The 22,183-nt window shown below is 49.1% G+C and overlaps 2 protein-coding genes across 4 annotated transcripts in view; one reads left to right on the forward strand and one right to left on the reverse strand.

The window, feature by feature from the left end:
- The first annotated feature begins 37 nt into the window (after window positions 1–37).
- On the forward strand, window positions 38–6,811 carry C15H12orf43 (chromosome 15 C12orf43 homolog). Of its 3 annotated transcripts, none has more exons than XM_053280490.1 (6): window positions 38–186; window positions 1,120–1,165; window positions 2,048–2,158; window positions 2,877–2,950; window positions 4,296–4,389; window positions 6,209–6,811. In XM_053280490.1, exons 1-6 carry the CDS (start codon window positions 90–92, stop codon window positions 6,591–6,593), a joined length of 807 nt encoding a protein of 268 aa, XP_053136465.1. In that variant the 5' UTR covers window positions 38–89; the 3' UTR covers window positions 6,594–6,811. The 3 variants fall into 3 exon arrangements, with proteins under 3 accessions (XP_053136465.1, XP_053136467.1, XP_053136466.1); XM_053280491.1 differs by having other exon boundaries at window positions 39–186; window positions 2,048–2,146; XM_053280492.1 differs by lacking the exon at window positions 2,048–2,158.
- A 1,584-nt stretch (window positions 6,812–8,395) lies between these two features.
- Window positions 8,396–22,183, reverse strand: part of HNF1A (HNF1 homeobox A) — a 29,329-nt gene continuing 15,541 nt past the window's right edge. The window contains exons 4-10 of the mRNA XM_053280484.1: window positions 20,498–20,736; window positions 17,368–17,573; window positions 15,551–15,752; window positions 13,949–14,140; window positions 13,592–13,713; window positions 13,102–13,243; window positions 8,396–11,353 (exon numbers count right to left, since the gene is read on the reverse strand). Of these exons, the coding sequence (XP_053136459.1) occupies window positions 11,226–11,353; window positions 13,102–13,243; window positions 13,592–13,713; window positions 13,949–14,140; window positions 15,551–15,752; window positions 17,368–17,573; window positions 20,498–20,736 (1,231 nt within the window). The 3' untranslated portion in view covers window positions 8,396–11,225. The remainder of the gene's footprint in view (window positions 11,354–13,101; window positions 13,244–13,591; window positions 13,714–13,948; window positions 14,141–15,550; window positions 15,753–17,367; window positions 17,574–20,497; window positions 20,737–22,183) is intronic.

Genomic DNA, 22,183 nt, shown 5'->3' on the forward strand with positions numbered 1-22,183 from the left:
TTGGTGGGGGTGGGGTGGGGTGGGGTGTTGAGCATTGGAAGGCTGCACTACAAGCCCCAGCATGCTCTGCGGCCGAGGAAGCGGCCAACATGGCGGCGGCCAGGGAAAGTTGCAGCAGCGAGGAGGAGGAGGCGGCGGCTGAGGCTCAGAGGCGATTTCGAGAGGCCGCATCCTGGGCCCCGGAAGGTAGGCAGACAGGGCGGCTTGGGCTGCAGGCCCAGCCAAAGTCTCTCCCGCAAGCAGTCTTGCCAAATCACTCTCTGTCTTCTTCTGGTGCTTCGATGGCCCAGCTGTGGTTGGGTATACAACTCCCATCAACCCCACCCGCCGTTTATTGTGGCTGTCGGTGACGGGAGTTGTAGTCCAGCCTCCGCTTGGCCCCGCCAGCTGCAGCCCATAGGAAACATAGGAACATAGGAAGCTGCCATATACTGAGTCAGACCCTTGGTCTCTCTAGCTCAGCATTGTCATCAGAGACTGGCAGTGGCTTCTCCAAGGTTGCTGGCAGGAATCTCTCTCCACCCTATCTTGGAGATGCTGCCAGGGAGGGAATTTGCAACCTTCTGCTCTTGCCCATGCCTGTTTCTTTCCAGTTACTGCTGCCCTTTCAAGTAAAAGGTGTGTTCTCCGTGATGGTTTAAACTCAAAAAAGCAAAAAGGACTCTGATAGCAAAATGACCACTGGCAACTAAAGCTGGCAGCTAAAATCTGCGACGGATCCATCTGTGTAACTGCAACTGGTTTTAATAGGACTGCCTCCTCGGTGTCCAGAGAGTAGCCACAGGTCAGGAATGAGGGGGAGTGGTTTGAGGTTTGCATGATTGTCCTGCTGACACCCATATCCATTTTGTGCGAGGATTATTATTTATTTATTTATTTAGTACATTTATATACCTCCCCATACAAAAAGTGTTCCTGGGTGGTTCACAGTATAAAATAATTTTCTCTGTTTAGGCTTGTGCTACATTTTGGACACACTGTCTGACCTGAGCCATAATCTCTAGGATATTTAATGTGATCCTAGGTGAAATTCTAGGTTTGTGTACATTTGAATTAACTGTGCTCTCATATTGCGGCTATCTCTAACTTTGATGTTTTAAAAACTGTTTTTGGTGTCAGGTGCATTTCAGACAAGCCGGCTGCCATCAGCTGAACCTAGCATCAGGTACCTTTTTGTGTTTTTTAAAGTTCACTGAGCATCCAGATCCTAATTGCATCACCCAGAAATTAAGATGTTCCAGTTTGGAGAGACCCTTTTAGAGTTCTTCATAGTCCATTTGGATTTTTACTATCCCAAATAATTTGGCATTACTGCAGACTTGGATGCCTCCTTTTTGCTCATCGTTGATAGATCTTAAATAGTTCTGGCCCCCGTACAAATTCTTAAGGGATCTCATTTGGCTCCATTATGAGAACTGTCCATTGATTCCTACTCAATTGGGAGGAACGGACAATCCTACTTTTCCTAGTTCTAAAAGGGGAGCCAAGAAACCACACATCTTTTACCCAGCACAGAGGCTACGTTAAGTCAATGGACAGCATTGTGTATATATGAATGTATCTGTTTTTTAGGACCATGATCAAATTAGTTTCTTCAGAGATAAGCTATCTTATGGCATTAGGAACATAGGAAGCTGCCATATACTGAGTCAGACCATGGGTCTATCTAGCTCAGTATTGTATTCACTGACTGGCAGAGGCTTCTCCAAGATTGCAGGCAGGAATCTCTCTCAGCCCTATCTTGGAGATGCTGCCAGGAAGGGAACTTGGAACCTTCTGCTCTTCCAGGAGCAGCACCATCCCCTTAGAAGGGGAATATCTTCCAGTGCTCACACATTCAAGTCTCCCATTCATATGCAACCAGGGCAGACCCTGCTTAACTAAGGGGACAAGTCATGCTTGCTACCGCAAGACCAGCTCTCCTCTACCAGCTCTCCTCATTCATCTGCTGCTGGCTCACTCCAGTTTTTAAGATCTTTCCCCAATTTCCTAACTGTTTTGTTCTGTTTTAGAAACAGTTTTCTAATTGTTGGTTCTCCTTTAACAGAAGGATGGCCGAGGATCATGGGCAGGATGGGAATGAACTGCAGACCACCCCAGAATTCCGAGCACACGTTGCAAAGAAGCTGGGAGCCATCCTGGATGGGTATTTGCAAAGGTTTTCTCAAGCTGCAGCTCTTTGTTGTGAGCGGAGAGGCTTAGCTGAGAGCTTTTCCCAGTAAAACGTGGCTAAATATTTCTAGGGGCTGTAAACAGACGTTGCCCTGAGGCAGGAATTCTTCAGGGTGCTGCTTATGTTACATATTAAAGGCCTGTTTGTACTCTGTCCAGAAAAGCAGTGTCTGAGAAATAAACAATTTATTTATTCATGCATTCATGTATGCATACATACATACATACAGTACATTTGTTTCCTGTTATTCCTCCATCCTGGAGAGAATCTATTTATGTGGTCACTAAAAGTCGACACTAGCTTGACGGCACTTAATCAGTCAATCATTCAGTTCCTCTAAGGAGCCCAGAGTGATGTACATAGTTATGTTTATCCACACAACAACCCTGTGAGGTAGGGTAGGCTGAGAGAGAAGTGACTGGCCCAGAGTCACCCAGTGAGTTTCATGGCTGAATGGAGATTTGAACTCAGGTCTCTTTGGTCCTCGTCCAACCCTCTGACGACATGGGATGAGTAGGCCAGAGGCAGCCCAAGGTATTGCAGTGCCTGAGGTGGGGACCAATCCTTCTGAACCTTGAAAGGGGCTGGGGGCGGGCGGGGGGAGTTGCCAGCAGCCACCACCTCTCCTGGTCCTTCTTGCCACTCCCAGCATTTTGAGCTTGGTATCGCCCAGCAGTCTCATAGCGCTCTTCTTCCTTCTCAGCTCGATTACCATCTTGGAGCAAACCCCAGGACCTCTACAGACCTCGACGGGCGCCTTGGAGGCAGAAGATGACGGTGAGTCTCTTGCAGGTCCTGCACCCACCAAATGGCTTTGTAGTACCAGCTGGGAGCGTTCCCTAAGCAGCGATGGTCTGGGTGCTGAACTCAGTGTTGGGGCTCTGGGGATGGAAGCGTCGCCTGCCACGGAGATCTGGCCTGGGGAGCTCCTTGGGGCTGTGGGTGCTCAGGCCTTGGAGCCCCCTTCAGACTTGGAAGAGAAACGGGGAGCACAATACCAGTGCGTGTGACTGAGGCCTGGGCCTTCTGCCCTTGCTTGGACAACGAAGCAGGACCTCTGCTAGCGCTGAGCTAAAGTGCCTGCTCAGTCCACATTTTTGCCAGTGAAAATGGGAGGGGGGCAGGTGCCATTTTGACAGTTTCCAAGGAGGGCGATGTCTTCAAGGAAGGAGCCCACCAGTGTCCCCTCTAACACAGGGTTTCTTAACCTTGGGCCCCTGGAAGTTTTGGACTACAACTCCCAGAATCCCCAGCCACAACGGCCATGTCTGGGGATTCTGGGAGTTGTAGTCCAACAACATCTGGGGGCCCAAGGTTAAGAAACCCTGCCTTAGAGAATCAAATATATAGTTAGATGGATTCTTTGTCTCCTTATATGCACTGAACATATATACCTGTCCTGCGCCTGCGAGGCTACGTGACCAAGAGGTTATTTATTGAGAGCAGGGTAATAGACCATCAGGAGAGGAGAGCTGGTCTTGTGGCAGCAAGCATGACTTGTCCCCATAGCTAAGCAGGGTCTGCCCTGGTTGCATATGAATGGGAGACTTGATGTGTTGAGCATTGCAAGAAATTCCCCTTGGGATGAAGCCGCTCTGGGAAGAGCATCTAGTTTCCAAGTTCCCTCCTTGGCAGCATCTCCAAGATCAGGCTGAGAGAGATTCCTGCCTGCAACCTTGGAGAAGCCTCTGCCAGTCTGTGAAGACAATACTGAGCTAGATAGACCAATGGTCTGACTCAGTATTTGGCAGTTTCCTATGTTCCAATGTACAGTGGCAGCGAAAGAAAGTAATAACTTCATAAATTCCGTCAACGTGGTAACACAACTGATTAAAAAAATCATTAGACAAATCACCTCCCTGGACTTGAGAGGGGCATCAGGGTGGGTTCCTGACAGAGGTGAAGAAAGGTGAGCTGGCAGAAAGGTAATCTGGTTTTGAGCCTCTCCCAAACTGGGCTAAACATGTTCTGCAAACATTTGTTCAGTCCTTCCTGGGCATATCCAACCTCCAGCTCTAGCCATCCACCTGGTGGCCCCTGGTGGAAAACACATCTCCCAGCTCTGGACCGGAACAGAATAGTCATCATTTCTCTCCCTTTTCTTCTCATTTCAACGGTGCAGGCTTCCGCCTCTTTTCCTCCTCTGTCCCAGGAGACTGTGGCAAGCCAGACCCTTCGCCCCTCAGAAGGAGACGGCTGCAGCAATCCAGCTCCAGGTGAGAAGGTGCTCAGTGTGGCTTGTCCTTTGGAACCTGTTGTTGTAAAAGTTGACTTTGCGGGCCGTGTTCCCTGTAACAGGTAATCCCAGCTGTTCAGTCAGTCACTTTAGTTCAGTCATTGACCAGAAACAGAATTGTCAACAAGAGAGTGGCGCTTACACACAATATAACAGTATTTAGCCACTGAATTAGTAAACTTAGAATTAAAATCAGACAATAAGACGTTTCGATAGAATTCCTCTGGATGTCCAGGATATGTCTTCAGTCAGGGTAAAATAAGATTTATACGAATATCCTTGTGGAGGTTACAATATAAAATAGCATGATCAGTGGTCTCCACAGTGCCTGAGCCACACAGGCAAAGCCGGGAAGAATAAGGGACCCCATTAAACCTCCCATAAAGCACTGCCGATGGAAGCGTGCTTAATCGCGCTAGCGATAGAGCACCTCTGAATTTAGGAAGTGTAATATTTCTTAGGTATGCAGCAGGGTTCGAGCTAAAAATCTGATCACCAAGGTTCACACCCTTTGAAATTTTAGCTGCTTCAAGTTGTAACTCAACGTCCAATATTCGTTGCTTGGTCATCCCAGCGGTTGTTGACTAGAACTCCCAGCATTCCCAGCCAAAGGCCATTGTAGCTGAGGATCCTGGGAGTTGTAGTCCACAGCATCTAGGATTACCTGTTACAGGGAACACTGTTTGTGGGTGCTGCTATGTGGGGCAGCCCATGAAAACAGTTGGGAAGCTGCCGTTGAGGGCAGACACAGTGACTTGCCTTCTCCATGAAACCTGCTGTTGAGTGCTTGCTATTATGCTGATGCTTAGGGGAGGAGATCTGGCTTGCAGAAGGTCCCAGGTTCACTCCCTGGTGGCATCTCTAGGTAGGGCTGGGAGAGGCTCCTGCCTGATATCTCGGAGAGCTGCTGCCAGTCAGAGTAGACAATACCAAGCTAGATGGACCAGAGGCCTGGCTTGGTGTAAAGCCGCTTTCTGTTTTGGGGATTGGGCCATAGCTCAGTGGACAGAGCATGTCCTTTGCATGCAGAAGGTCCCAGATTCAGTCCCTGGAAGTATCTCCGGGTAGGGCTGGGGAAGAATTCCGCCTGAAACCGTAGGAGAGCCACTGCCAGTCAGCCTAGCCAATACTGAGCGAAATGGACCAATGGTCTTGCTTGGTATAAGGCAGCCTCCTAAGTTCCTATATCTGTCTTGGCTGTGCTTTGCCTTCTGAGCGAGACCTGGTCTTGTGGTAGCCAGCACGACTTATCCCCTTTGGTGGCGATCCAAAACCGGGCCATCTCTATACTTGCCTCTGGAACACACTCCCCAATGAATCAGAATCTCCCCACCTCTGGTTGTTTTGAAATCATTTTCGAAAACACACCTCTTTCATCAGGCTTTTAGTTTGTGATGTTTTTCATTTTATTTATGGCAACTTTAATCTGTTTGATATGATTTGTAGGTTTTAGTGGCTGTTTGTTTACGTTGTAGACCACCCTGAGATTTTATATCGGGCAGTATATAAATTATTTATTTTTATTTATTTTGCATTTTATATCCCGCTCTTCCTCCAGGGAGCCCAGAGCGGTGTACTACATACTTAGGTTTCTCCTCACAACCCCCCTCTGAGGTAGGTTAGGCTGAGAGAGAAGTGACTGGCCCAGAGGCACCCAGCAAGTATCATGGCTGGATGGGGATTTGAACTCGGGTCTCCCCAGTCCTAGTCCAGCACTCTAGCCACTACACCCCGCTGGCTCTTCTCTCAAATGCATGCAGTAAATAAAATCATCCCACTTGGCTTGTTACTTCTTCCAGTGAGCTGGACAGCGACCAAGAACTGGAGAGGTGCCGAGAGGCGGCTGTGTCTGCAGCAGATATCCAGAAGCTCAGTGGCTTTGTGACCCCACTCCAGGGTTCCAGCCAGGGCCGTGAGTGCCAGGCCACAGAGCCCCGCCAGAGGAAGAGGAGGAAGAAGAAGAGGAAGAAGACGGCCCAAGCAAATGAAGAGGACGGCAGTGAGCACAATGTCATGGGAACAAGGCCTCTCAGCCAGGCCGAGGATGGGACAGAGAAGTCCTCGTGCATCAATGGGGTGTGTAAGAATGAAGAGGGCACAGAGAGGGCGGGTGACAAGCTCTCGGGACAGGTCACAAGAAGGAAGAAGAAGAAGAAAAAGCATGTGGAAGAAAGGACAGAATGAGGGGTTGCTCTTAATGGAGGAAATGCAACCATTGGGTTTTGTATTATTTTGGAATCTACGGGTTGTGGAGTTAATTGGACTGTCCCTGCTGAGGAGGCGCAGCCTGCCGTGACTCTCTCCATGTGGCCGAGAACAGCTGCCTGTCGGACAGTTTGTTCCGCATGGAAGGAATCTGCCTTCTGCGCAGAGTTTTGAAGAATAAGACATCCGTGAATGACTGTCCTGCATGGCGTCCTTTATTCCGAGGGTAGAAATTCTGGGTGATGGAGAGCAAACCATGACCTGGTGACTCGCTGAGTTGCATGCAGCACATCAGCCGAGAATCAGGGCCTGCCGGGTGTTGGATAAGCCTCCCTTCCCCCCCCCCCCCTCTGACAGCATCTCCAGGTAGGCATGGAATTTCTGAATTGCTGCCCTTCGGAAGGAGCCGGTGCATTTCAGTGGGCATTGCCTGCCATTCGTTTTAGGATACCCTGTCACTAGTCCATCATACGACTTGTCTGCTGACACTCCCAGATTCCATCCCAGGAAGGGCTAGGAAAGACTCCTGCCTGAAACCTTGGAGCGCAGCTGCCAGAAAATACTGAGCTAGATGGACCAAGGGTCTGACTCAGTGTAAGGTGGCTTCCTATATTCCTAAGACAGGGGAAATAGTAATCAACGGTGGGAAGAGCAGGAGCAGCACTTGATTTCCATGTTGAAAGCCAAGGGCTCTGCATCCCTGCTGAGACCCTGGGGGGGTGGCGGGGCGGGGAAGTACAGGGACTGCATCCCTGCCTATCCCTGCAGTGATGCACCACTGCTCTCGATCGAAGGTCATGTTGCACGCCAAGATCAAGGTAAAAGGAGGAGAGAGGGATGGTATTGGGAAGCAGAAGATGGGTTAGGACGGCTTTTTGTCCACCCTCAGTAAAGTGCTGGGGCAGAATGTAGGTTGGTAGCCCTCATCCCTACCCAGCGGCTGCCTCCCACACCATCACTCTCCCTTCTTCCTACCTTGATCTTTGCATCCACACGACCACCGCTCAGGAGCACACACGGCTCTCCTACCTGGCTGGGGACTCCTCTGACCCTAGAATGGCCCTTCCGTTTTGAAGGATGAGCTCTCTTCAATAACAATTTTTAACAGAGTTTCCTTAAGGAATGTAAGCTTATGAGATCACCAGGCATTCTGTGTATGTGTCTGTGTGCCCCCACCCCCACCCCCATCAACTTCGCAATGCCTGGACCAATATGAACCAAGTTGGGTACAGTTGTAGGGACACCTCAACGACGACGTAGTTTGTGATGATCTCATCCACCCCGATTCAAGATGGCAGACAGAGGTGCAACTTGTGAATCGCCTAAGCGATTTGAACCAAATGTGCTACAGGTGTAGGGACACATAGTGGCACCTCATCCACCCCAGTTCAAGATGGCAGATGCACAAACGTCTGAGGTGCAAGTGGGCTAATTTGTGAACCGCCTAACTGATTTGAACCAAATCTGCTATAGCTGTAGGGACACATTAGGACGTCTCAGTAGCATAGTTTGTGATGATATCTTCCACCCTGATTCAAGATGGCAGATGCGTGAACATTTGAGGTGCAGATGGGCTACCCTGAACCACCTGGTTTGAGCCAAATTTGCTACAGTTGTAGGGACACATAAGGACGTCTCAACAGCATCGTTTGTGATTATGTCATCCACCCCAGTTCAAGGTGGCAGACGTGTGAATGTTTAAGGCTAAAGTGAACGTTTAAGGCTAACTTGTGAGGATGGTAATTATTACTTAACATTATAGTGAAAGGAAAGGAGGCAGATTGGTTCTTACCAGAACAACTTGTTAAGTTCTAGATCAGTCTAGAAAGAATGCATACCTTCCTGGACTGTATTCTCACAGTTGTTAACACATTAGAATTGCACAGTCTAAGACAGATATTCAAGATCAGCATTATCCTGCAGAGAAATTTTCCTCCCTCTCTCACAACACTAGAACCCAGGGTCACCCCATGAAACTGATAGCCATGAAATTTAGGACCAACAAAAGGATGTTTCACACTGTGCATAATTACTCTGGAATTCTCTGCTGTGGGATGTGGTGGTGGCCACTAGCTTGGATGGCTTTAAGAAAGGCTTAGATAAATCCATGGAGGACGTCCATCAATGGCTACTAGTCTGGTGGCTATAGCCCACCGCCAGCCTAAGAGGCAAGATGCCTCACAATACCAGTTGCAGGGGAGTAACAGCAGGAGAGAGGGCATGCACATACTTCTTGCCTGTGGGCTCCCCAGGGGCATCTGGCGGGCCACTGTGTGAAACAGGATGCTGGACTAGATTGGGTTTGGGACCGATCCAGCAGGCTTTGCTTCAAAGCCTGAGGAGAGAGGTTATTAACACTCTCATAAATCCATTCAGTCAAAAGGGGTGGAGAGAATTGCCTTTGGCCAATTGAACGCAGAATGGGAGGGAACTTCTACTTCTTGGCAACTATCGGTTCTTCTCTTGAGAGGCCTGCTTTGCATTTGGGACATTTGGTACTTAAATAATCTAATTAATTCTGGGGGATATGCGACTATTGCTATTTCATCTTGTCCAGCAACCTCCTTTTCTTCTTTCTGCTTAACGTCCAGCCTGATGAGTTTTGAGGAGCATGAAAGCTTTCTCACTTTTTATAGAAGTACAGTGACTTCTGTGTTTTTTTCTTCCAGACTGACACAGCTACCTGCAGCCTTGGTGACCTTAAAAGTCCACTGATCTGTGTTTACTTTATAAACAGGCACAATAGCTTTGTGGATGACACCTCCCCCCCCTTCTTTTGATTTACTCAAAATTAAATAAATTTACAAGATAAAGCAGGACAGGCAATTGCTTTTGGAGTCTGAGTCTATTGAGCATTACAAGGACCTCTGGCGATTCAAGATGCCCAGCATACAATGTGGATACTATTTACATGATGGCCCAGTCTGGCTGCATGCTAAGCCACTAAGAACCCTTGGGACTGCACGCTCCTCTTTCATCCGTGCATGTAAGGGGAGGGGATTAAAAGCTTTCATTTTTATTTTTGAACCAACCGCAGTTCTCTTATTAAGTCCAAACCTGGAACTGCGCTTTGTTTTCACTACAGTTAGTTAACAAGCCAGAATCAAACTGTGATTAATTAACCACAGTTAGAACAAACCACAGTTCCTTGAGTTTGGATGTTGAGGGGGAAACTGTGGCTAGTTCATAAACAAAGGTGGAAGTTTCCAATCTCGTCACGCAGGAGGGGAATGCACTGTGGATCATTCTGACATAGTTCTAAGCCATGGTTTAGCATGGTGTCTGAACTGGGCCTGTATCATGATCAAAAAAAGCAGAGGCAGTGAATATGAAGGAATGGTACTAAGCGCTCCCCCCACTTTATAATTTGGATCCAGTTTGCTCATACACGTAACAATTCTTGATCAATATTTCTCCCCCTCTGACTTTTTCTCTTAATACCTTGGATATGAACAGGCTTGGATTCACCCTAAAACCAGGAAGGTGTCAGCTTTTCCTCGTTTGATGTTTAATCACACCTGTCTCCAGTGAAAGCGGCATTTTGGAGCCAGCAAGAGCAGAAACTTCCAGTTTCTGAGACCTGCAAGCAAGCCTCTTCTCTGTCCAAATGTTTTAAGGATACTTCCTTGCCCCCCTGGCAATGCTCTCTTTTGGCCAGAGCTGGGGGTGGCATACAGGATGAATCCCCTGGAGACCCAAGGACAGAGAAATAGCAGGAATCTTCTTCCACAGTGGAGGAGGAGAAAGAGCCATATTATGCCCCAATGTCCTGCTTTTACAAGAGGAGGGTGAAAATCTCTGCCCAAAGAAAGACCTTGGCTTTGCTTTTACACAGCTTGCCTGCAGCATAATTGTGTGAGGAGGAATCAAGAGGAAATTGTCTCTGTTGGAGCACACCTTTTCCCTCTTCCTGCAAGACTTGCTGGAAACTGGTTGGTTCCTCCATGTTTGTTGAAATAGAAAACTGGTCTGCTCTTGACCAGTTCATGCTCATTCCATCATCCTGTCATGAAGGGACTCCTGCTGAAGATCGGAGAACATCCCCCCAAATTTGGGAACATCCCATCCCAAATTTTCCAAGGCTCTGATTTTTCTTGGCAAATGCAGTCTCCAGTGTGCATTTTTTTGCATGCAGAAGGTCCCAGCTTCAATCCCTGGCAGCATCTCCAGGTAGGGCTGGGAGAGACTTCTGCCTGCAGCCTTGGAGAAGCCGCTGCCAGTCGGTGTAGACGATACTGAGCTAGATGGACCAAGGGTCTGACTCGGTGTAAGACAGCAGGGCTGTCCTTAGAGACCCTGGCGGGGTGCAGGGCCCAAGGCAAATCAGCCAGTGCGGGGGGCCCTTCCAGTTAATTTTAAAGGGGGTTAAAGGAGTGGGGGCCCTGCCCTATGGACAACCCCAAAAGGCAGCTTCATGCAATGTCGCTTCATGCAAACGTTTTGTGGGATGTGGGGTGTGGAACGGGGAATCACAGAAGGCAGTGCAGGAGAGAGGAGATGCCCGGCTAGGCGTGTGACCACTGTCTTCCTTTCCCTGGGGCAGGCATCTTGGGTGCATACAGCGCCTTGTACTTGGGTCCATGGCGATCCAGTGTCCAGGGGTCCCTGTGGCTACTGGGAGGAGGACGCCATCTGTGTTGAAATGAAAGTCTCTATGACGCCATGAGCGGATGGTAGCAGGTGGCCGTGGCTGTTGGTGGAGTCAGAGCTCTGGTAAAGCACCAGGCTGCTGGAAGAGACTGTTGGGGAGCAAACACACACCAGATGAGGTTAATGCACAGGAAGGCATTCACTGAATCCCCTTCCTTTCCTGTGGAACATTCTTGGAGGCTGCCTTCTGCTGAGTCAGAACTGAATCCAAAAGGACCCAGACTGATATCATTACAAAGCTGTCTTCATAATAATTATTACTAAATCACCATAAAACCCGACCATAACTTACTCAAATGACCATAAAAACAGACAATAACTCGTTCACATTCAATAATATAAATAAAAATACTAATGTGGCAAAAAAAAACCCTGCAACAAGCTCTGTTCACAAAAATGGATAAATATCTCAGAAATACCTTATACTTATACGAATCAAAAATAACCCAGACTGATATAATTACGAAGCTGTATTAATTATTATTTCTTGTTTACACAGACAGGTGTTATTGACTGGTTTGTTTTATCCAGACATCGAGACCTTCCCAAGGACCTGGGATGGCTGAATTTTATTATCGATGTTGTTGTTGTTGTTGTGTTGTTGTTAAATCACCATAAAAACAGACAACTTGGTTCAAATACAATAATACAAATAAAAATACTAATATGGCCCAAAAAACCCTACAACAAACTCTGTTCACCAAAATGGATAAATATCTCAGAAATTCAATAATACACAAAGCCTTATTATAGCACACACAGACTTTAATATCCAAACATAACCTCCTGGTACAGTCTAATAAAGAAATGGAAGCCCTTCAAATAAAAACTCTATGCATTGCCACAGGACATAATCATCATGATCTTGTGGTTTCTGCATCATCACAGAACTTGATTGCCAGAAGTACCAGATCCCTAGTACTGATTTGCAGTAACTCCTGTAGGCAGCTATCAGGAAGCTATGTTTGGCTATTAATGTTTGTGTGTTCTGTAATCAGGTTTTGTGTATTCGTGCATTTCTGAGATATATATCCATTTTTGTGGATAGACCTTGTTGTAGGTTATGGTGGCCACATTAGTATTACTTTTTATTTGTATTATTGTATTTGAATGAGTTGTTATTGCCTGTTTTTAGGGTTATTTAATAATTATTGCTGTTATAAATATAGTAATTATATCAAAGTGGGTTCTTTTGGATTCTGTTTTTCATTGTGAACAGCCACCTAATGGCACAGCGGGGAAGCAACCTGCCTAGAGAGCAGGAGGCCGTGGGTTCGAATCCCTGCTGGTGTGTTTCCCAGAATATGGGGAACTACTATATCAGTTCGTAGTTTTGAGTAGCCACAACTGGGAAATTGTGGTATGTCTTGCCAACCACGACCTGAATATCCGCAGTTTGGCAATTTTTTCCCCAAGTTGAGGTCTTTTTCGCTGGGGGGTCAGGGGTCATTTTTGGGCTCCCACTTCAATCCTCTTACTCACGCCTGGTGATTTGGAGGGATTTCCCCCCCTCTATTTTCCACTGTATTTTGCCGTCCTTTCGCGACCGCGATCCCCCTAACCCTCCATTTGCCATTGATTCCAATGGCTCTCCAACGGCGAATTCGCCCGCCGCGAGGTTCCCCCGGAACGGAACCCTCGCAGTTGGGGAGGGATGACTGTACTGTGTTAGGTGGACCAATGGTCCGACTCCGTATTCCTGAACTGTCACGAGGACGACAGACACAGCTTTCCGTCGCTCAGCCCAGGAACGGAACGCCCTTGTGCTGCCAGTTGGGGAGACGCTGGCAGGAGGCTGCCATTGCAACCGGACGCTCCGGACCAGCAGCTCTCTTACCGGCGGGGCTCGACGTGAGGCGGTGGCTGGGCTGCAGGTGCTGGATGGCTGCCTCTTGGTTCTGCAAGTGTACCGTGGAAGCCTGCACCGGCGGCGTGTGCATCCCGGACTCTGTGTGTGTCTCTGCGTCCGACGTGAACACCTGGAGGCAATGGAGGCATTCAGGATTCGGAGCCGTGTGAGGCATGTGGAAGGCTATGCCTTTATCCTAAGGCTAGGCAGCTCGATGCTGGGGTGGTGGCAGGGAATGCCTCCCAGTCAACATTAGGATTCTTTCTGACCCTATTGCAGGGATGGGGAACCTTGGCACTCCAGCTATTTTTGGACTACAACTCCCATAATCCCCAGCCACAGAGGCCAATAGCTAGGGATTATGGGAATTGTAGGCCACTATCTGCAGGAGTGCCAAGGTTCCCCATCCCTGCTTTATTGTATCCCGTGAGCCCTCTCCAGAGAATATGCGCACACACACCTCCCCCATCCCCGTTACCTGTTTGGTTGGCGTCAGGCTGGTCAAGGCGCTGAGATTGGCGGTGTCTGTGATGACCATGGTCTGTGGCAGGAGGCCGGTGTGGGCATACTGGCCCATCTCGGGCTTGTGGCCGTAGAGTGCTAGGAGGGAAGGAGACCAAGAGAGAGTGAGTGGCCGGGGCTTGGAGGAGCAGCAGAAGCTGTCCCAGCGGCGGCAAGGTCTTGAGCTCCGGGTGTACTTTATTTTTATTTTTTTAAAAAAAAAATGTTTTCCAATTTTATTGAAACGTCAGCAAAAGGAAAGCTGGTGGGCGAATCCAGTAAGTTTGGTGATACGTGACGAGAAGGAGGGGCACAGAGCCGGCCCCAAACCTACCATGCGGAGCCTGGATCTGGGCCATGGTGGCCATGAAGGGGCTCTGGTTGAGATGGCTCTGGACCTGCTGCATGATGGGTTGCTGGTAAGAGGGGTGCAGCTGCTGGGAGAACTGGACAGGTTGCAGGGTGGTGAGGCTGCTCCCCATGTTGTTGATCACCGGGACGCTCTGGGGCTGGGTGGAGGCGAGGCCTGGAAGACATAAGATCACATCATGCATTCAGCAAAGAGACTCCTGTGACCCCCTGGAAGCAAGCACCTTTAGTGTGGCAGGTGCTTTGGTAGGTGAATCTCCACTGACAGACATCCGGTTGGCGGGGACTTGAGGCAGGGCCTTTTCGGTTGTGGCCCCTCGGCTCTGGAACGCCTTGCCTGGAGAGCTTCGCCATGCTCCCTCCCTCAGTGTTTTTAAAAAAACTATTAACAACATACCTTTTTAAAGAGGCTTTTTAATGTTTCAACTGTTGTGTATATCTGGAAAGTTTCTTCGTTTTCAGTGTTTTTAGGTAACTTTTAATTGGAAATTTTAAAATCTGTAATTCTGATTGTGGTTTTAGCTTGGATTTTTAACTTACTTAGCTTAATCTGGTTAATTTTAGTAGTCTGATTTTACATTGTAACTATCTTATCAATGTTGTGAGCCGTCCCAAGCAGTAGTGTACTGGAGGGGCGGGGTATAAATATTTTGAATGAATGGACGAATGAATGAATGAATGAAAGTCCACTTCAGCAAATGCATGAAGCGTTATCTTGGTCTGTCCACTGGCCATCACACTTCATGCATCTGGTGACATGAGTTGTTGGCCCACACAAGTTTCTGCTTCCATCAATGTTTCAGTCTTTAAGCTGCCACAAGACTCTGTGTTGGGTTGGCTGCAACAGACCCACGGCTCCTCCCCCTGCTGGAAGTGGCACATTCAGTTCCTCACGTGGACCTCAGCTGGTTCTACTCTGCTACAACAAGGGTTGCTCTTGGACATTTTGGCAGTTGAAGTGGAAACTATAGGAAGCTGCCATCTACTTGTCCAAGATTGCAGGCAGGAATCTCTCTCAGCCCAATCTTGGAGATGCTGCCAGGGAGGGGACTTGGAGCCTAGATGCTCTTCCAAGAGCAGCTTCATCCCTTAAGGCAGGCTTCCAGTCCTCCAGATATTGCTGAACTACAACTCCCAGCATCCTGAGCCACAATTTATTGTGGCTGGGTATGCTAAGGGTTGTAGTTCAGCAACATCTGTAGGGCCACAGTTTGGGGACGCCTGCCTGAAGGGGAATATCTTACAGGGCTCACACATCAAGTCTCCCATTCATATGCAAACCAGGGTGCACCCTGCTGAGCAAAGGGGACACTTCATGTATCATTTTCTATGTATTGTTTGCTATGCATGTTTATGTATTGACTCTGTGGTATCCTGTGTATGAATCCACTTTTCCCTCCGGTTCTTTGATGTTAGAAACAGCCTTTTGGGTAAATGCATGCATGATCTGTATTTAACCGCTATTTTTAAAGGGGGTCATCTTAAATACAGAGTTGTCTTTTATCCAGGTCAATACAGTCCAAGGGGGCCCCTTCATGTGGCTTCCTCTTCGCGTCTCCTCACTTACCGATGACCAAGGTGGAGGCCCCAGCATTGGTGAAGGCCGGCGTGAGGGAAGAAGTGTCCCCAGGTCCAATGGCCATGACCCCTGGGAGCGAAGCCATGATGAGGTTCTGGGTCTGTTGGCTCAGGGCGTGCGGGTTTTGCTCGAGGCTGTGCAAGGCCGTCAGGGTGCTCACCGGGGGCAGGGAGCTTCCGGGAGCGGAGATCTGTGCATGAGGAAGAAGAAGAGGCAAAGGTGGAAAGGTGACCCGGGGAGTTATGCAGAGGAACAAGGCGGTGCAAAGTAGCCCTTGTAGGGCCTGAGGCGTGGTTGGGGCTGGGAAGGGGACATGTTAACAATCTGGGCAGAGCCCTTCAAGGCGTTCCCAGAGTTTTGGATGCACTGTGGTGAGGGCTGCAGGTCAGTGTGGGGACATCTGCTTTGCATGCAGAACGTCCCAGGTAGCATCTCCAGGTAGGGTTGGGAGAGACATCTGCCTGAAAAATCTTGGAGAGCTGCCGCCAGTCAGTGTAGATAACACTGAACGAGATAGACCGAGGCCCTGACTCAGAAGGCAGCTGCAGATGCTCGTCAGGAGCTCAGAGGCAGAGCATCTGCTTTGCTTGCAGAATGTCCCAGGTTCAATCCCTGGCAGCATCTCCAGGAGGTTTTTCACATATGGCTTTATGCCTCGGCGTATCTGAAGACTGAATCTGCTTTTGCTTCACAGCAGATTCGAGGCATTTCAGTTTGAGGGATTAGATGGACCATTCGCATAGCCGTCAGCACCTCCATCCACAGAGAAAGCAGAAGCCCCGGAGTTTTTTTTCAAAAGCTGCTGGAAATAGAGGATTATTTTACGCTGGACATAAGTTGGGCTAAGCCAGAATTTGCAGCCTCCCTTTGGAGAAAAACAAAGCCCTGTCTGTCCTGGTCTCTGATAGCCCCCAGGGAGGTCGGGTTAAATCCAGCAAATATGTGGACTGCCATACTCCAACCAGGAGTGGATTTGGGGGGAAAGCCCTGTCTGTAAAACCTCCAGGTAGGGTTGGGATCGACTTTTAGGATCGACTGTCAACAGTAAAGGATCCAGCAGTCAAGAAATACGCCGCAGACTAGCACTTGGTAGGGTTGCATTGAAGGCCTTGGAAAGGATATTTAGATGCCGTGACATGTCTGCACCTACAAAGATTAGAATCGTTCGGACCATGGTTTTCCTTGTGACATTCTATGGATGCAAAAGCTGGACTTTGAAGAAACAAGATAGAAAAGGTATTGATGCTTTTGAATTTTAGTGCTGGAGAAGACTTTTGAGAATACCATGGACAGCCAGGAAAACCAACCAATGATCCTAGAACAATTCAATCCAGAATTTTCACTCGAGGCACAAATGACCAGGCTCAAACTATCATACTTCGGACACATGATGCAAAGACCCAGCTTGCTTGAGGAGTCCATAATGCTGGGAAAAGTTGAAGGAAAGAGAAGAAGAGGATGGCCAGCAGCAAGGTGGATGGACTTAGTTACGACAGCAATGAATGCACCATTGAGAGACCTTGAAGGCCAAGACAGATCATCCTGGAGAGAACCTGTCTATGTGGTCACTAAAAGTCGACACCAACTTGACGGCACTTAATCAATCAATCATATAAATAAAAGTGATATATAAATATGTGTCCTATTCATATTCACTTAACCAACCAATCTAATCTCTCTACCTACATTTAGTCACCCATCCAAATGCAAACCTCACCCAAACCCTGCTTAGCAAAAGGGGCCATTCACACTCGCTACCGCAAAAAACCAGCTCTCCTCCCATATGTTGGCTGCACTCAGCTCACCAGCTTAGCGTCTGGAGCAGAACTGGAAGCGACTGCACACAGCCCGGGGGATGAGGTCTGGTGCAGGATGGTCTGAGTGGTCACGATGGCATTGTTTCCCCCGTGCTGGTTGCCATTCGAGGAATCCGTCTCGCTGACCGGCTGCTGGCTGTACCTCATGGCGGAGTCGGAAAAAGAGAGGCCCTGCTGCTGTAGAGGAGATTGCTCTGAAAGACAAACAGAAAAGCGGGTGGTGGGGTACAGCTAGCTGTGTGTGGCCCACGACAATCTCGGAGATCCACCAAGAGCAAACCTGGAAAGGCAGAACAGCTTCAAAGGGGTTCGGAGGCATTCACAAGGCCTGTTCTCCATTGATGGGACTCCGTCCCACTGGAGACCCGCCAAAGTCCAATCCTGAGTCCCTTTTGGAAGGCTTGGAACAAGACCCCGTGTTTGTGCCTTTGGGGCTCAGGATTAGGTCAGGGAAGGATCAGGTCGAAATGTAAGCCAATTTATTGGGAATAAATGGTACTAGCCAACTAGAGCATCTGTGCGGCACTTTGGGGCCGGCTGTTACCCCCTCCCTCTTCCTCCGGCTGTTACCCCCTCCCTCCCTGCCCCTCCCTCCTCCCTTCCCCTTCCCTCCGGCCCCACCCTCTTCAGCCCTCCTCCCCTCCCGTACCTCCCCACACACAGAGCTGTGGCGGGCGGCCAAGAAGGGCCCTTCCACGGCCATTCTCCCGTCCGCCTGCCGCGGCTTTTCTCTCCCCCCGCTTGCCCTCCCACTGCCGCCGCTTTTCCCTCCCCCCACTCCGCCCGCCCGCCCGCCACCGCCGCTTTTCTCTTGCCCGCCGCCTTTCTCTCGCCCCCCGCCCGCCACCACTTTTCTCTCCCCCCCCCCGCCCGTCAGCCGGCCAGCTGGCCACCGCCGGCACTTTCTTCCCCCTCTCCCCCTCACTCCGCCGGGACTCTCGCAGCGTGTCGCGAGAGTTCTGCCGCCAAATCCTGGACACGCACCGGCTAAGGTAATTAATTATATAGATTCCGTTCCACTGGAGGAAGTCTGTGCTCGTTACCCGTCGCATTTTGGTTATGAAAAGCCCCGGTTTACAGGAGAGGGGAGTTGTGATATTTCTTCCCTGCTCTTTCTCCAGGAGACGCAGAGTGTGTGGGGGTGAGGGAGAGGGTCGCCATCTACTCCAAGGCTCCCCCAAATATATTGCCCGCTCCCCCATCCCCCAGACTGGAGCCTTATAGCCAAGGGTCCAACATTCCAGTTCCAGCCTATTATGGTCTTGCTGCTTGAATTCATTGTTGTAAAAGGCCTCCTTTGCAGCCAGGAAGGTAAGCGACTCCTCCAGCCTCCCAGGAGCCAACCCAATCCCTTTGCTTCCTGCCTGGCCAGGAAGTGAGCAGGGTGAGAGAACATGTGCGGGTTCCTCTTTCCTGCTGATGAGGGATCGGTACTGACCTCTCTCCCCACCCCAGTCTTCCCTGCCACATGGTCTTGGGCAGGAAACTCGCCTGGAAAATGGACTAAAAGGTTTGACCGTATCCCCAAAGACAGGATTTTCTTCGATGCATTTGGCCCATTTCCTGAATAAGTTTGAAAATGTCAAGCCAGCTTCATTACTAAGATAAATACACTAACAGCATTAATTGCATTGCCTCCATAAGTATTTCGTCCCCTGCTAACTGAGCAAAGAGGCACCTTTTTAGTGGTGATTCACTCCATTGAGCAGGGGGAGAGCAACTGGCCCTCTCCGTCCCCAGCACAGCATCCCTCCAGTGGCTGTTGCTGGTGTGTCCGTCTTATGTTTCTTTTTAAGATTGTGAGCCCTTTGGGGACAGGGATCCGTCTTCCGAATCTATTATTATTATTATCTCTGTGTAAACCGCTTTGGGAAACATTTACCAAGAAGCGATATATAAATATTCATTGTATTCGTAAACGTTTATTGGAGCGCAGTATATAAATATTTGTCATATTCATAGTAAGGTATCGCAAAGTCCTTTCACCCCTAAGAATGCTCTTTGCAGGCAGCAAAGAGCTTGTGGTAGTGAGCATGACTTGTCCTCTTTGCTAAGCAGGGTTCACCCTGGTTTGTATTTGGATGGGAGACTAGAAGTGTGAGCACTGGAAGATCTCCCCCTCTGGGGATGGAGCTGCTCTGGGAAGAGCATCTAGGTCTCGAGTTCCCTCCCTGGCAGCATCTCCAAGATAGGGCCGAGAGAGACTCCTGCCTGCAACCTTGGAGAAGCTGATGCCAGTTCTATAGAGTTTATATCCAGGGAGAACAGTGTCCCACTGGTTCTCACTGTTCCACCATGTTTCTGTTATGCCCACTGTATCTATATCTGCATTAGCACCCAAGCACTCCAGCTCACCCATCTTGGCTCGGAGGCTTCTGGCACTGACATATAAGCACCTATATGCTGAATCTTTCACCTGATGTATGCTATCTTTCTTTTGACTCTTTGACCAGAATTGAAACCCCTCAGCTCTGCCTGTCTTACTGTACCTGCGCGTGGAACAGGTAGCATTTCTGAGAATACTACCTTGTGGGTCCTGGACTTCAATACGCTACCTATCAGCCTAAATTTGGCTTCCAGGACCTCCCGACTGCATTTCCCCACATCGCTGGTGCCAACATGCACCACGACATCTGTCTCCTCCCCAGCACTGCCTAAGAGCCTATCTAGACGCTGGTTATGATGTTTTAATTGTTAATTGTTTTGCACTGTTTTATCATGTTTGTTTTAATTGTTCACTGATTTTCATGGTTTTGTTTGAATGGTAAACCACCCTGAGCCATTTTGGAAGCCATTCTTTAATTGTTGCGATTGTTTAATTATTGTTTTATGATGTTTTAATTGTTCATTTGTTTGACATTGTTTTATAACTTGATTGTTCACTGATTTTAATGGTTTTGTTTGAATGGTAAACCGCCCTGAGCCATTTTGGAAGGGCGGTATAAACATCGAATGAACGAACGAACGAACGAATGAATAAATAAAATAAGATCAGAGCTGCCGCCACGTGACCCTTCCACACAAAACCCGTCCCAGCGCCCAAATCCAGCCGGCTTCCCCAAGCCTCTCTGCTCCTCCCGTCTCCATCCCCTCCTCTCCTTCCACGCCCAGGACTCACCGTGGATCTTGTTTGGCGAGAGAGGCGCCGTGGACTGGAGGGAGGAGGAGCCGTGAGACGCCAAGGGGAGTGCAGAGCCGGGCTGTGGCCCAGTGTAGCTGTCCATGGCAAGCTTGTGCCGGAAAGCCTCTTCCTTCCGGCGGTTGGCAAACCAGTTGTAGACTCTCACCTCGGTCACCAGGTTGGAGCCCAGCCCTTGGGCCTGGGAGGGGGAGACGCCTCTTTGGATGCACTCTGCCCTGCCAAGAAAGGCCATGGGGTGGTCACGTGCGGGGCCAGGACTCTGGAGAGGGTCTCGGTCTGCCTGTTCTAGATGGGGTCACCCTTCGCCCAAAGGAACAGGTTCGCAGTCTGGGAGGACTTCTGGATCCACACCCAGGGCTGTAACTATAATAGGGCCAGGGGAGGCAGTTGTCTGGGGCCCCACTGCCTTGTGGGGTGCCCCAGAGGCAAGTCACATGACTGACTCCCCCAGCCACGCACCCGCCCGGGCTTCCTTCAGTTGTATCCATCCTCCGAAACGGATGTGAGTGTTAAGACCTGGAGCTACCAGAACAGCAGGACTTTCTCTAGGACCATTCAATGACTTGCATCGTCCACAATTTACAAAACCTTTTTGTAAATTGGGCCTGAAAGCAAGAGCACTCTCTCCTTGTTGCTCTTCTCCAGTAACTGGTAGGCAGAGGTATACTGCCACTGAACACAGAAGCTCTATTTGGCCATCTTGACTAATGACCACTGTTAGACCTCTCCTCCTGCTCTATGAATGTGTCTAATCCTCTTAGAAAGCCATCTAAGCTAGTGACTATCAGCACAGCCTATGACAGCAAATTTTCATCTTTCTTCAACAGTTTTGGAAAGGTGGGACACCAGCACAGGGCACACAAGAATCCAGCTCTCTGTCTCCAGCAAGGTGTTTTCTGATAATTACACTTGGCTCCTCTATTGTCTTAATTATAGTCTTATTATAATTGGCTTGGGTCTCTCCACGGTGTTGCTTTGGGGTTTTTTGCCATCGAGTTTAATCAGGGCTTTGCCTTTAATTATATGTCTGAGCCTAATTGGGAGGAAATTGTGCAAGGAATCAGCCCCACCTTACTCTAAACCAAGGAATGATTTTGTAATATGCATTAAAAGCAAAAGTGTTATGTAGACCCAAGTTGGCCCAACAGATCTTAAGAGAGGTCTGCATGGAATCCCTTCTAACAAATGTAGGGCGATCATAGAGCAAGAGGCATAAATACCAGCTTAAAAAACATAACCTGGCCCCGCTACACTGACCCCAAGGTCTAAAAAACTAGCATCCTTTAGGGTAGGAGAGGTGTGTGTCTGAACAGGATGCCACACTTTGTGGAGCATCGTACAGACGTATGTTGCCAACAGGACTCCATGCTTTGTGGGGTGGGGCTGTATAGGGGTACTGCTTGGGGCAAAATTGATAATACTTGTATTTTTCACTGGGGAAGGCACTATCTCAGGGGGCAGTTAGCCTAGAGCAGGGATTTCCAATCTTGGGCCCCCAGATGCGACTGGAATACAACTCCCACTGTGGCTGAAGATGATGGGAATTATGGCCTCCACATCCCCTGGGGGCCCCCAAATCCTCTGTAGTCTATCCCGGGTGGTGTGGTTGCCTGGCCGAGCAGGATGATGCTTAATTTGCAGGGGCGGGCTGCAAAATGGCCA

The sequence above is a fragment of the Hemicordylus capensis genome, chromosome 15 (assembly GCF_027244095.1).
Source record: "Hemicordylus capensis ecotype Gifberg chromosome 15, rHemCap1.1.pri, whole genome shotgun sequence".
NCBI classification, from domain to species: domain Eukaryota; kingdom Metazoa; phylum Chordata; class Lepidosauria; order Squamata; family Cordylidae; genus Hemicordylus; species Hemicordylus capensis.